Below are 12,952 nucleotides of genomic sequence, written 5' to 3'. Positions count from 1 at the left end.
CAGTCTCATCCCTGCACCCCAGTCCCCTCTGTGAGAGGGATTGCTAAAAATCCCTTGGAGCTGGATGTGTTATGTTGCAGAAGGACTTGGCTCAGAATCTGGAGCCAGAAGCCAGCCGTGGTTTGGACAGTGATGCTTGGCCAGGCCTGCAGCCCCATGAGGGCAGCACCGGCCAGGGCTGGGCCCCGCAGGACATTGCTGCTGAGCGCGGGTGTGTGCAGGGTCTGGAGGGAACAAAAGGTGCAAAACCACATTTCCTGCCCAACTCTGGTCATGACACACCTCATCTGATAGATGCATTAAAACATCCATCTTCCTCCTGTGGTTATTTCCTTGTGAAGTGCAAAGTGGGATGCTGGATGCCACTCCATGGAGATATTTCTCCAGCCCTAGGAGGTACCACACATCCATGTACCAAAAGCATCTTGCTCCCATGAAACTGGAGGTTAGAGGACTTCTCCTGTCTGGAGCACTGTAATCCTGCTGCTTGAATCACCGGAGAGCAAGGACAGGGAACAAGTGACCCCGCTACCTGCTGGGCGAGCAGCTCCCACCTTCACTTCCAGAGATTTTTTTCCAAAGCTTGGCTTGACGCTTTCCAGTTTGTTGATAGCTTTCTGTTTAATGACAACTGTTTTCTCATCCAGACTTTCAGAGCAGAATTTAAAACCTACTTTATCTGATAAATAGCTTGTAAACTCCTCCCTGTGGTTTGGCCTGTGGGGTCTGTGACAATGTGCAATAGTTTGTTGTTCCCTTTGGCTGGGACTGGAATGTAAATCCCCAATGTTGGCTGGGGAAACCAGGCGCTTGCTGCCTTCATCAGCCTCCAGGAGTCCTTCCAGGGGGCTGGCATGTTCTCCAGGGTCTGCCTGTCCCCAGTGAACTGCAAGGCAACAGCCCAAAAATAATCCAGTGCATGTAACAAGGACCATATAATGTAAATTCAGTAAAAAAAAAAATAAAAAAATTACAGAACTAATAAATTCAAGGGCTGCAGGAAGATATCAGAGTATAATGATGGAGAATTTTTTGACCACTACTCAGCAGAGATTCTGTGGGGTTTTTGTGTTCATTTTGCAGACTTGATGTGGTATTATCGTTGTTCATTGTCACTTGTATTAACATTAGGAAAGGGCTTCCAGTGAGGACAGACTCAATACATGATAAGCTGTGCAGTGTGGATGAATCTGTAGCGTGTGCAAGAGGGACAAGTGGACTTGCTCCCCGTGTATCAGGTCCATAGATACAGTCAGAGAACTGTGTGCAGAGCAGATTAACTTAGTATTTCTGTTTTTACCTTACCTAACACCTGAGCTTTGTTCAGGTGCCTAGTGCTCATGGCAACATGAGTTTAAGTAGCAGCAGGCTTTAATCCTGGCATGCACAGAGGCTGAAGAATAGGATATGTCCCCAGCAGAGAAATGCTCCACCTCATCCCCTTGTGCGGGGAGCCTTGAGCATTGGAAGCAGCTGATCTGGGCAACAGTTGGTCCAGCACCAAGATGAAGAGGTGGCTTTGGCCACCTCAGCTCTGAGTGCTCTGCAAAAGGGCTGTGCAGCCACAGGAGCTGTGAAGGATGCTAGTCTGCAAGTGTTGGCTCTCTGCAAATCAGGCTGTGCCAGGGGTGAGGCTTTTGGGGTTGAGCAGGGGGGGACACAGGTGGTGTCTCCTTTCGTGAGCTGGAGGAACTTGCCCTCACATTGCGTGCTGAACACAAACCACGTTTCTCCCCAGGGTTCTTCTGCACATTGTGTCCAAGTGCCATGAAGAAGGTCTAGACCACTACTTGCGCTCCTTCATAAAGGTCAGTCATGACACACTGCTGTGCAAAACTCCCTGCTGGGAGCAGGCACACTACTGACTCTGTTCCTCTTGCCTCAGTATGTCTTTCGAGCTGAGAAACCCAGTGTCACACAGGCGAAGATGACCCATGAAATCCTGGTCCTTTCCATGGCCACGATCTTGAAGCAGTCAGCAGATTTTCTAGCCATCAATAAGCTACTCAAGGTAAAGTATTGGCAGTACTTGGCTGCCAAAGGTGGAAGGGAGGAAAAGGGGGTCTGGTATAAAGCCCAACGTTTCCACCCATCCAAATTCACTGCAGGAGCAAAGCTACCAGGGCAGCTCCTCACACCCATGTCCTTGAGGTTCTCCCCGTACAACAGAAATGAATTCTTGCAGGAAACCTGGCTGTGCTAAGGCTCCTGGCAAGACACAGCGAAGGGCTTTTCATTTTGCCAGCTTTATCTATTTTCTTCAAGCTACACACGAGGGGTGGCTCATGACTGAGTTTCTGCCTCTCTGAGCCTTTGCAGGGCTTGCACCCCAAACTCTGCTGGCTCCTTGCAGGGTGCACTGGGGTGCAGAGGGGATGGAGCCATTCCTGCCCCAAGACTGGCAGGGCTTCTCCAGGTAGCAAAGGCACCTGTGCCAAGCTAGCTGTGCAAGCACTGCTGTGCTTACAAAATGACATTTGAATGTGAGCTCTCCCTCCCACGCTACTGCTTCCCCACATGGCCAAACATGTTCAATCCTGCTGAGAAAAAACAGTAGTATTCTTTGTTCATTCTAGTACTCGTGGTTTTTCTTTGAAGCACTGGCGAAGTCAATGGCAATGTACTTACTGGAAGAAAACAAAATCAAGGTAAAAATAAATTTATTCGATGCTGCATTACAGAGCCATCACAAACTCTCCTCCAAAAGTTTTCTGTAACTCTTTATTTTTAAAAACCCTGACAAGTTGAACAGCTAGCCAGATCTTTCCTTTTTTTTCCACACTTTTCCCTTCTTCCCCTTTTCACTCTCAATTGCAACTTAAAATTTCCAGATTTCCTTATAGCTCGTGCCCTCCTTTGCTGTTACCAGCTGCTGCAGTTTCAGCCAGTCCTTTCTTTGTGCCAGTGTTTTATTAGGAAGCAACATAAAAAAACACTAAAGGGAACTTGTGCCAGTGCTGGTTTTCCCCAGCTGCTCACTTGCAGCACTGAGCGTACGATGTGTTTTTGGTTTCAGCTGCCCAGAGGCCAGCGGTTCCCCGACTCCTACCAGCACGCCCTGCATTCATTGCTGCTCGCCATCATTCCTCACGTCACCATTCGCTATAACGAAATCCCTGAAGAATCCAGGAATGTCAACTTTAGCTTGGCTAACTTCCTGAAGGTCAGCACTTTCTTTCCTTTTCCCAGGCTTTTATCAGGAAAACAAACAAACAAAACCAACAAAACCCCAACAAGACAACTACAACAAAAAAATAGAAATAAGCAGCAACCAAACAAATGTGTTTGTACTTTATCATCTCTTTGGTTTCTTCAATGATGAAAACTCTGTAAGGGACAAGCTTTCCTAGGAGAGAAACTTCATCTTTCCAAGAGATGATACTCTCTGTGTTGGTACTCTATATGTTATCTAGGGTTTTCAGTCATGCCTAGCAACTGTTCAAAACCAGAGAGGAAATATGTGTGCTCTCAATTTAAATACTTCTGTTGTCCACCGGAGACTTAAGTGAGGTCATCCAAATAATTTCAGAGAAATGGGATCAAGTACATTTTGTAAAGTCAGCAGCAGCCCAGAGGATCAAATCCAGCTGCTGGCAGGACAGTAGTGTGGGGGTGATTTAGGATGATTGCTTTTATTTTTAATGATTGCTCACATGTTGCTATTTTTTCTCTAGCGTTGTTTGACCTTTATGGACAGAGGATTTGTTTTTAACTTGATAAATGATTACATTTCTGGATTCAGCCCAAAAGACCCTAAGGTAAGCAGTATGTTTCTTGAAAGCTGGTTTGCAGTAGTACATATCTACATCAGTCAAAGCTCTGTAGTGATTATTTTGTATGACTCTTGGAGGCCTTTTAGACACTGTTCCTGCAGTCGTCTGGAGGCAGAGACCTCTTTGGGCCAAGAACCTGTATGCAGCTAAGCTTTAAAACAATGTAAAGAGTCGGAACTAAAGGAGATATTGGCTAATAGTTTGGATAAAAAAGATAAAAGAAGTCCCAAGTGACATCTGCATGCACTGACACTTAGTGGGAACAACACAAAAATTTGCCAATTATTACTGAGTTTCACCAGATGCTATTTAGATTCCCCAATCCTTGTGCAACAAACATATTGAACTGGAAACAAGTGAGTCAAACTGAAAACATAGTTTGCGCTTGTCTTTCTTTTTTTTTCCTTAGCTGCTGGTTGAATACAAGTTTGAATTTCTTCAAACCATTTGCAATCACGAGCACTACATTCCTCTGAACTTACCAATGACCTTTTCCAAACCCAAACTGCAAAGAGTTCAAGGTATGAAATGTCTCAAGAGACTGGCTAGAGAGCTATAATTTATTAGTCTTGATGGCTTCTGAACAGATGGAATTGGTTTGATGTCAAGGAAATTTATCTCCTGGTTAGCCTGATTTTATTATATTAACCTCAGGAAAAGTTTCTGTTCTGACAGGTTTACATCATGTCGTTCCCGAATGTTATGCACCGGTCTTCAGTATTTCCAATATTTAAATTTACATGGGACTAACAATATCAGAAAGAAACTGCCCCTATTTCAATAAATGCACAAATTGTGCATGTGTAATCCTTTGTTCCCTCAAGTGTCGGCATCCCCTGAGAAGCAGGATGTCTCATCAATCAGTGCTGTAGAGAATGGAGATACAGGAGAACAGATTGCATTCACTGCTCCACTGCCAGCTCTCTTTGTGGCCACAAGAAGGTGATCTAGGTTACCTTCTGCTTTCGTTTGGAACAACAGTAGAGCAGTGCACAGTGCATTCAAGCTTGCACTCAAACCTGGGCTGGAAGCAGAGAATGTGAGCCCATGCCAGTCCTTAGCACATACGAAGGGCACACGTACTGTGACACCACAACATACCCAGGCTGCTCTCACTGTCACACCATGTCCCCTTTGGTCCTGGTGCTGCTCGCCACAGGGCAGATGGGGTTTGCCAGGGGCTGAGCTGAGGCACTGTGCAAGTGTGGATGGCTGCAGCTCTGCCACCGATCACAGCACGGACCACAGCGCTGAGCCCAGCAGTGTGCCTCACCGGTCTCCAAAGGTTGTTACAGTCATAGCCTCATTCTCTCTGCGTCCTGGTTTCTCATCTGTGCTCGATAAATATGGTAAAGATTGCCAGGTTTGGGTGCTAATAGCCTGTCTAGGTTAAGTACTAAAGAGGAGAGTGACGTTTGGGATTCCCCCATGTGAATGCCCAGTGGATTTATGATTCTGTGGTTTATTCTGATGGAGGCAAGAGGGTATTTGGTTGTGCCTCAGGGTGCAGCCATACAAGTCCCAAAGTGCTTCCACACACATCTAGGTGGCAGAAGCAGCAGTAACTGTGATGTTTCCCTTATTTTGATATATTTCTTACTGCTCAGAGCTTTCTGAACCAGCTGCTAATTTCTTACACTTACATCAGCCTGGCTGCTTGCCTGTCATAGTTTAATGAAGTGCACCACTAGAAATGGCTGAGAAAGAAAAATGCAACCACAGTGCCTCCCTGTTGCTTATTAGTGGCATGATAACATAAGGATGCTCTTCCTTGGTTAACGTTCACCTTTGCATTTGCGATGGTTAAACTGGAAAGCTGTAAGAGCAGCTCACCTTTCCTCCTCTGTTTTACTGTGACTAGGACCTACCAGCTGAGGTTTTATTTTAATTATATATATTTTAAAATAGTGGCAGCAATTGCCATTTGTGCACATCTCTTGACAGCAGAGCAGCATATCCTCAGGTAGCAGAAGTGCCTTTGCAGTGGTGCCGAGAGACATGTAGTGATGCATCTCCATTGCAAACTTGTGTGGTTTTATGGACAAACCTGTGATTACAGGGGTCAGCGGTCTCAGAGATGGGGAGGTATGATGTGCGTGTCACTGAGGACATAGAGGTGAGGCATGCCAGCAGGCTTTATCAGCTTATTTGCATAAATAGAGGGGACATGCCCAGCTTCCTACTGCTCTGTTTCCGGGAAAAGAAGAAATAGCTCCCAGGAAGGTGGATAAAGAGGGCTTGTGCAGCAGAAGCTGGCACAGACAGGCCTGCAGGCAGAGCACATCCCTGCGACCACATCCTGTTGAGTTGGAGTGTTGCATCTTGGAGCAGTTTCTCTGAAATGTCTCAACACATAAGGCTGGTTGCTGGTCTGTGTCCCAGCTGCCTTGCCTGGAGGACACGTGTGTTTCATCAGCCAGAGCGAACCCGCGAGCCTGTCCTCACAACCAGCGGCACAGCATTGTTTTTGCAATCTTATGATAGCAAAGAACCTCAAGAGATTGACAGAAACTGGGAGTTAAGCAATAGCCTTACAGATAATATTAAAACATGTCCCATTTCTCCAAGATTTAGAGTATTATTTATTCCTGTTTATTTTTGCTGTCTTTTTATTTGTCCCTTTTCTTTTTACACGTCAATTAGATTTTTTTTCATTTGCTGTGGAACGGTTCACTTCAGTAGGTATGTCCAACTGGGATCACTGAATCCTCTAATGTCAAATTAAATACACAGCTTCCAATCAATTAGCTTGCATCCAACTAATGAAATAACCATGATGTGTGACACTTGGGCATTTGCTAACATGACTAACAATGAAAGCTAGATAATGCTCCAGATTGCTTTCTCTTTCCTCTGAATCAGACTTTCACAAACCAGTAAATGCTACTTATGAATCAATGAACTCAAAAATATCTTCTGCAGCCACAGACCTGTTGGAGCCCTTTGGCTGGGATTTTCAAAGCTGTGTGTATGCACCTTGCCTTACCACAGAAAAACTTTCACACCCATGGGATTTTTTTGTTTTGTTTTAAAGAAAAAAACAAGTCTGAGCTGAGCACACAGCATTTTTACCCTTTGGGGGAAGAACACACAACTCTGGGGTTATCCTTCTGGGAGGCTCAGTGCCAAAATGCAACAGTCAAACGGTGCCTGTTGTGGCTCTGATTAGACATATGGGTTGCCTGACAGAGATAACGGTGTCAGGGCAAGGTCATAGCATCCTGCACTGAAATCTCTGTCTCTGTCGCTTCTCTGCTGTCCAGGCAAGTGAGTGAAAATGGTGCCTTACCCTTATAGCAGCTACTCCTTTGATCACGGCCTGTAGCCTGAATCTATATGAGATGCAGGGTACGAGTTAAATTAACCCAGGTGATTAGGTACTGATCTGCCTTTCTCCTGGTGGTCAGTGCAGCTTTTAAGGGCTGTGTTCAATATCTGCTGGTGGGAAGCTAAGGGGATCTCTCAGCTTCCAGCAGGCAGCTGCCTGGAGCTCTGCCCTGGCTCCCTGGTCCTTGCAGTGGGATTGGAAAGCCCAGTTGTGTAAACTGCTGGAGGATGCAGTAGCGGTCACTTGGCACCATGTCCTTATTTGCATCCATTATCCCAGCATGAGTATTTGCCTTTGCTCTCTGACCTGGTGAGAAAGAATGCAGATTTCACAGAAGATGTGGAACAAGCTCCAGAGATGGCTGGGTTACCATGATAAATGTACCGTTTCTGCTGCCCGTTACCACCCTCATAGCTGCTCCATGGAGGATGGCACCTCTGCTGCTGGGGTAGTTTGGTGATTTACAGGACAACCCCCAGTCAGGAGCAAAGCAAGCAGACCCCAGGCAGTAAGTTGTCCTGTCGTTCACCATTTCATCCATCTCTGACTTTACAAATTAGTCTTTGGGGCGCTAAGCTTTGCAAAGCATCACACTGCAGAAATTCTTTGAACTGCTGCTGGTGAGGGCTGAAACTAATGATTAGCCTGAACTGGAAGATGCCAAGTTCTTTGATATGACTTAACTCAGTCAGTTCAGGCTTTATTAAGAGATCAGTGCACTGTGGGAGAGAGAGTGATGAACCCTACTCACCGAGTGCTTTTGGCTTTTCATGACCGTTATGTCTTGCTCTGAACAGATCTTCCAACAGATCCCTTAACCATCACCTTGCTGTTTCTTTCAGATGTAAATCTTGAATACAGTTTAACTGACGAGTATTGCAGGCATCATTTCCTGGTGGGGATGCTTCTCAGAGAAGCCTCTGTTGCCTTGCAGGACAACTACGATATCAGATATACAGCCATCTCAGTCTTAAAAAATCTCTTGATAAAGCATGCCTTCGACAACAGATACCAGCACAAGGTCAGGCATATTTTGTTGGCTTTTAAACGTAATGTTCTTGAATTTTATGAAAAAACACGTCAGAGTTTTAGATTTTGCATGGTGCGCTAAAGGTGTTCTCTTTACTTTTTAGGGTACTGTTGTAAGTAACTGATAGTTATGGTATTACAGTAATAGCCCTGGGAAATGATCTAGGAACACAAGCAATGCAGTGAGATAGCTGCAGTGCTCTTATTCATACTGAGAGTTGAGATAATAAAGCCCTGAGCCATTAAGGAATTTGGGAGTGTCATTAGCCGAGAGGCTGTTCAACAAAATTAAGCAACATCAGTGTTCTTCTGGTCTTGGGTTAAAATTAATATCCTGCATTAATACACCATAATTAGGAAACAGGACTGATCTCTGTTACAATCAGCTGCATGTTTTACTAATTAGTGAATCAGAGGAGAGGATCTGTGGATTCTCATGAGATGCTGGATTTTGGCTGTGTAGCTTTCGTCTTCCTTTGGCCAGAGGCTCAGAGTGTGGTATTGCTGAAACACCCTGGAGATGGGCTTGCTTTCTTTCCTGATGCTGTTCCCTGCTCACCCATATTTCCTTAGAAGTGCCCAGCTACCTATGCAGACACTACCTGTCCTTGCTCCAGGCTGCAAACCTGCCTCTGTTTAGTTTAGCTCCTCAGTTTGCTGCTAGTGTGCTGCATTTCTGAATTTTATCTGGGAACGTGGATAGCCTCCTAGACATGAAGGATGGGAGAAGTGACCCAAACGTGCCTGGGCTCCTGCATTCTGCATGGACACAGAGCCAGCTCCTCTCCCTTCTCTGCCTGTTCTGAAGGGCTGAGCTGGAGGTGGGTTTGCTGTCCTCTGCAGTGAGGATCTGTGGTGATGTGCACAGCCTGGAAACAAAACTGCAGCCCACAGTAGTTGGCCAGACTTGATATTTCAGGGTAGATTTGCCAGCTCTCTGTCAACGCTGGGTCAGAGGCAGCCTGCCTCTGCTCTTCTGGGTGCCTGAAAATCCGGACACAAATTCAGGAGCTTTCTGCCTCCTCAAAAACACCACTTGTCTTAACATTATCTCACTAGGTTTTTGTACATATGTTTTGCTCTGGGCTGCATGACCAGGAAGCTGCCTGGAGTCAGGACAGGTTGTTCAGCTGGTGTCCCGACATGGTCGCGAAATATCATGTCACAGGCAGGACAGGCTGAGCATGGCAGGGTCTGCTGCAGTCCTGCTCCAACCAGGGAAACCCCAGCTAAATCAATGGCTGAGTGAGGGTTTTCTTAACTCCTGGGTGTTTTCAAGATTTATTTTACCTTTTGTCATACTGAATTAGAAAAAAAAATGGGATTCTTGTGTTGGTCAAAATGTGACATTCAGTTCACAAGTCTTTTTTTTTTTTTTTTTTTTTTTTTTTTTTTTTTTTTTACTTTTCTGTCAGGTACAGAATAATAAATTTGTAACAAAAAAGAATTGGATCCAAGACAGCCTTGCAGTTAGAAAATGTCAACCGGACCATTTTTGATCTGTATCAATTAATCTAAATTAATCTGTTTCTGCAAACTGTTTTAACTAGAAGCATTTGCTATGGAGAATTCCTGACTGGAAACAATAGCCAGCACCAGGCGAGGAGTATATGTTTTTGTTTCATTACTCCTAGGTGTTGAAAAGCACTTGAAAATCAACCCATGTGAGTGAAGTGCCAGTTAAAGAGTTAGGAAATCCAGGATTTCATTTGTCACACATCCTGTATGACTGGGAATGTTACTCAGTCTCCAAAATTCCTGAGTGTGCCCTAAGCTCACTGCTGGAAGGGTAATACCTTCCTGGCAGCACTGGAAGTGGAGATGAGAAGCCAAATCAACCCATATCCTCAGACACCATATACATTGTGTGTGTATATATATATATATATATATGTATGTATGTATATGTGTGTGTGTGGTTTGGCTCAAGAGTTTCCCTTTTTTGCTCCGTTGAAAGCTTGAGTGCTTACTTACATTTTTATCCCTGTCTTTTCTCAGAATCAGCAGGCAAAAATAGCCCAGCTTTACCTGCCTCTCTTTGGGCTGCTCCTGGAGAACCTCCAGCGCGTGGCCAGCCGCGAGGCACTCTACTCCTGTGCAGCCGCCTCCAGCCCCGTGAGTAAAGCCCAGTGATGCCTCTTTGCCCTCCTCCTCGGTCCTCTTCTGCCCACATACCCCTTGTGTGACTTCCACTGCCTGCAGCCAGGCTCAGCTTTAGAAATACATGTGTTTTTCTTCTCCCCACCGCCCCATAACGTGCTTATTTGTTTTAATTTGTCCTTCCCTGTGATTTTGTTCTGTCTGTAGTGCTGGGTACAATCTCTGCCCTTTTTCATACTATCATTTAATGTGTTTATTTACAATGTATGTAGTGTTGTGAGGTAAGTCCCTCCAAGTGCAATGAGTTGCAACAGGACTCAGCCTCAGACTCCAGTAGCTATTCTGGGGAGTTGCCCATCTGCCTGAAGGTTGTGTGTGGTTCCCAGGTGAACTAGACTTTCCTCCTTGTTCAGGACAAAACAACAACAGCAAAAGGACATTTGAAAAAAACAATTCAAAATTTCAACTCAAATTATGAAAAAGAAAAGGGAAAAAACTGCCATGACTTACATTAATATGTTCTGTTATTCCTTGTACTCCTCCCAAAGACATTTGTCTCCTTGTTATGGAAGTAAGGAAATAAATGTATTTTCATCTGCACTTTAAAAGCTGCTCTAATTTGCTTTATCTCATTATTCTCTTATATAAGAGAATAGGTGTTGTCTTCCATTGGTCACAAAAAACTCCCATTGCTTTATAGGCATCCAGGGATGAATTCGTGTGCAGTTTTGCATCCCCATCAAATAGATCCAGCCTGATTGCCGACAAAGATCCAGGTAAATTCATTTTTCTAAACTTTAACTTTCTCATTTATTTTGAATGTAACTATTACCACTCCCAAAAAGCCAAAACCCATTATCTAAAACCTAAAATATCCATCTGCAAAGGGCCTCTCAGGGCTCGTATGCATTTCCTTGGATGTGGTGTCACCCCAATTGCCCGTTCCAGATTAATCAGCTTTTGACACGGGGCTTTGGCAAACCCCTCTCTCTGCTGTCCAAATCACATCCTCCACTCCCTGTCCGTGATGTGCTGAGGAGTGCCAGTGCAAAAGGACTTAATTGTGGTGTTTTATTTTTATTTTTAATTTTTTTTCCCAGCCTGTGGAGCAGCACTTCCCAATGGCCATGCAATAAAGCGAGAGGACTCGAAAGGATCCCTGAACTCAGAGGGGGCAACCAGTTCCCCGGATCAGAGTGAAAATGTAATGTATCTGGGGTTAGAAAGGTTGATGCTCGCTGCACCAGTCTGTGGGCTGTGTTAAATAAGGGGGAGGGAAAAGGAGTTCCCCGTGGTAATGCTCTCAAAAGTCAGCTTATAAATATCTCTGTTTGGAAACAAACAGATTCGTGTTTAACAGAGGAGGTCAGACTCACGGGTCTGGTATGCTTTCCCTCTTCAAACAACTCTGAGCCAAAAATAGAACTGTTGATAAATTACTTATCAAAGATGAGACAAAATCCATGGGGAAAATCTCTGCTCCCATGGTGCATTTATCCACACACAGCCATGCTCCCTGTGTGTGGATGGGTCTGAGCCTGGCCAGTGCCCAGTGCACTGTGCTTGAAACTGGTTTCTGCATGACTGGGAGGCAAATCACCATGATGTGAGATAGGCAGTGACTGCTGACTTAAGAGCAGGTGAGGTATTTGTAGGAACATCAGCACGGGCTAATAACCACAGCCCCAAACTTGCAGAAGGAGACAGGTCATGCCACAAAGAGCTCTGACCCCAGTATTCAGACAGGGTTTACTCTCCTTGTTGGCAGACTGTGTGCATGGAAAACAGGTATTTGTATAAACCAGCTCCTGGTTTTCCTCAAGGCCCTTTGCAGGTGTTTTGGGTTGACATGAATCATTGATGCATCTTTAAAAACTTTGGCCCTTGCAACAAGCAAGGCAAAGATTATCTGAGCTCCTGCCGGCTATGTCCTGACATGCTTAGGAGAGGTGAGGCCTTTCAAGCTCTCCCACATAAATCACAAAGCTACAAGACCAAGTATAGCCAAGTGCTTGACTATCAAACTGTTCGTATTCAGCAAAGCTCTGAGTGTGTGCTTCAGCCCAGCTGGCAGCAATACCTGATGGGGAAGAAGCTGTGCTCTTCCCCACAGCTAGGCAGCCTCTTCTGTGTCCTCGAAGGTACATTTTTCAGAATTGTTGCAAACAGGGAATGCAATATCTAGAAAACCATTTAAAAGCAATGCCACGTGGCAGAGCACAGCTTCACCACCGCTCTACAGAGGTAGACGTGTTGCTTATTGCCTGTTCCCCTGGAATGAGTTGTGTGCTGACTTGATAGTTTGGCACAGTCAACAGCAAAGTTCTGCCTGTAGCACTGTATACTCTACACTGAATGTTTAATTCTGTTTTATTATGACTCTTATCCACAACCTGTCCCAGAATAAACAACAAATAAGATCTGTGGATTGTTCTGTGAACATGTGAGGCACAGCTTTAGGAGAAGTGTCCTGCTTAAAGCTTAATCATATCCATTCGTTTGGTCTTACATGCCGAGAATGCAAAAAAAAAAAAAAAAAAAATTATAAAGTTTTAAAAGTTGTGTTTCCCACCACAAAATGCCCAAGGCTTTCCCACACAGATTGACTAACCAGCAGGATTTCACTTATCTTTGTCTAAGTCACTAAGCAGGAGGAAAAACAAGAGACATTTCCAAAAATCAAGGGGAAAATATTTATTTTCTTAAGCTGAAAATAACTGAC

At 44.8% G+C, this 12,952-nt stretch overlaps 1 protein-coding gene across 1 annotated transcript in view; it reads left to right on the top strand.

Moving 5' to 3' along the window:
• The window catches only part of LOC104525228 (dedicator of cytokinesis protein 11), a gene marked incomplete at both ends in the record, with an annotated part of 36,136 nt that extends 24,702 nt beyond the window's left edge, over positions 1–11,434 (top strand). The window contains 11 exons of the mRNA XM_029085049.1: positions 1,739–1,808; positions 1,886–2,011; positions 2,577–2,648; positions 3,017–3,163; positions 3,675–3,758; positions 4,183–4,294; positions 6,417–6,455; positions 7,944–8,122; positions 10,129–10,245; positions 10,931–11,006; positions 11,331–11,434. Of these exons, the coding sequence (XP_028940882.1) occupies positions 1,739–1,808; positions 1,886–2,011; positions 2,577–2,648; positions 3,017–3,163; positions 3,675–3,758; positions 4,183–4,294; positions 6,417–6,455; positions 7,944–8,122; positions 10,129–10,245; positions 10,931–11,006; positions 11,331–11,434 (1,126 nt within the window). The remainder of the gene's footprint in view (positions 1–1,738; positions 1,809–1,885; positions 2,012–2,576; positions 2,649–3,016; positions 3,164–3,674; positions 3,759–4,182; positions 4,295–6,416; positions 6,456–7,943; positions 8,123–10,128; positions 10,246–10,930; positions 11,007–11,330) is intronic.
• Positions 11,435–12,952: the final 1,518 nt, after the last annotated feature.

The sequence above is a fragment of the Antrostomus carolinensis genome, unplaced genomic scaffold, assembly GCF_000700745.2.
Source record: "Antrostomus carolinensis isolate BGI_N321 unplaced genomic scaffold, ASM70074v2 scaffold46655, whole genome shotgun sequence".
NCBI classification, from domain to species: domain Eukaryota; kingdom Metazoa; phylum Chordata; class Aves; order Caprimulgiformes; family Caprimulgidae; genus Antrostomus; species Antrostomus carolinensis.
Note: the sequence above shows the minus strand (reverse complement) of the source record. Positions and strands in the feature narration are given on the sequence as shown.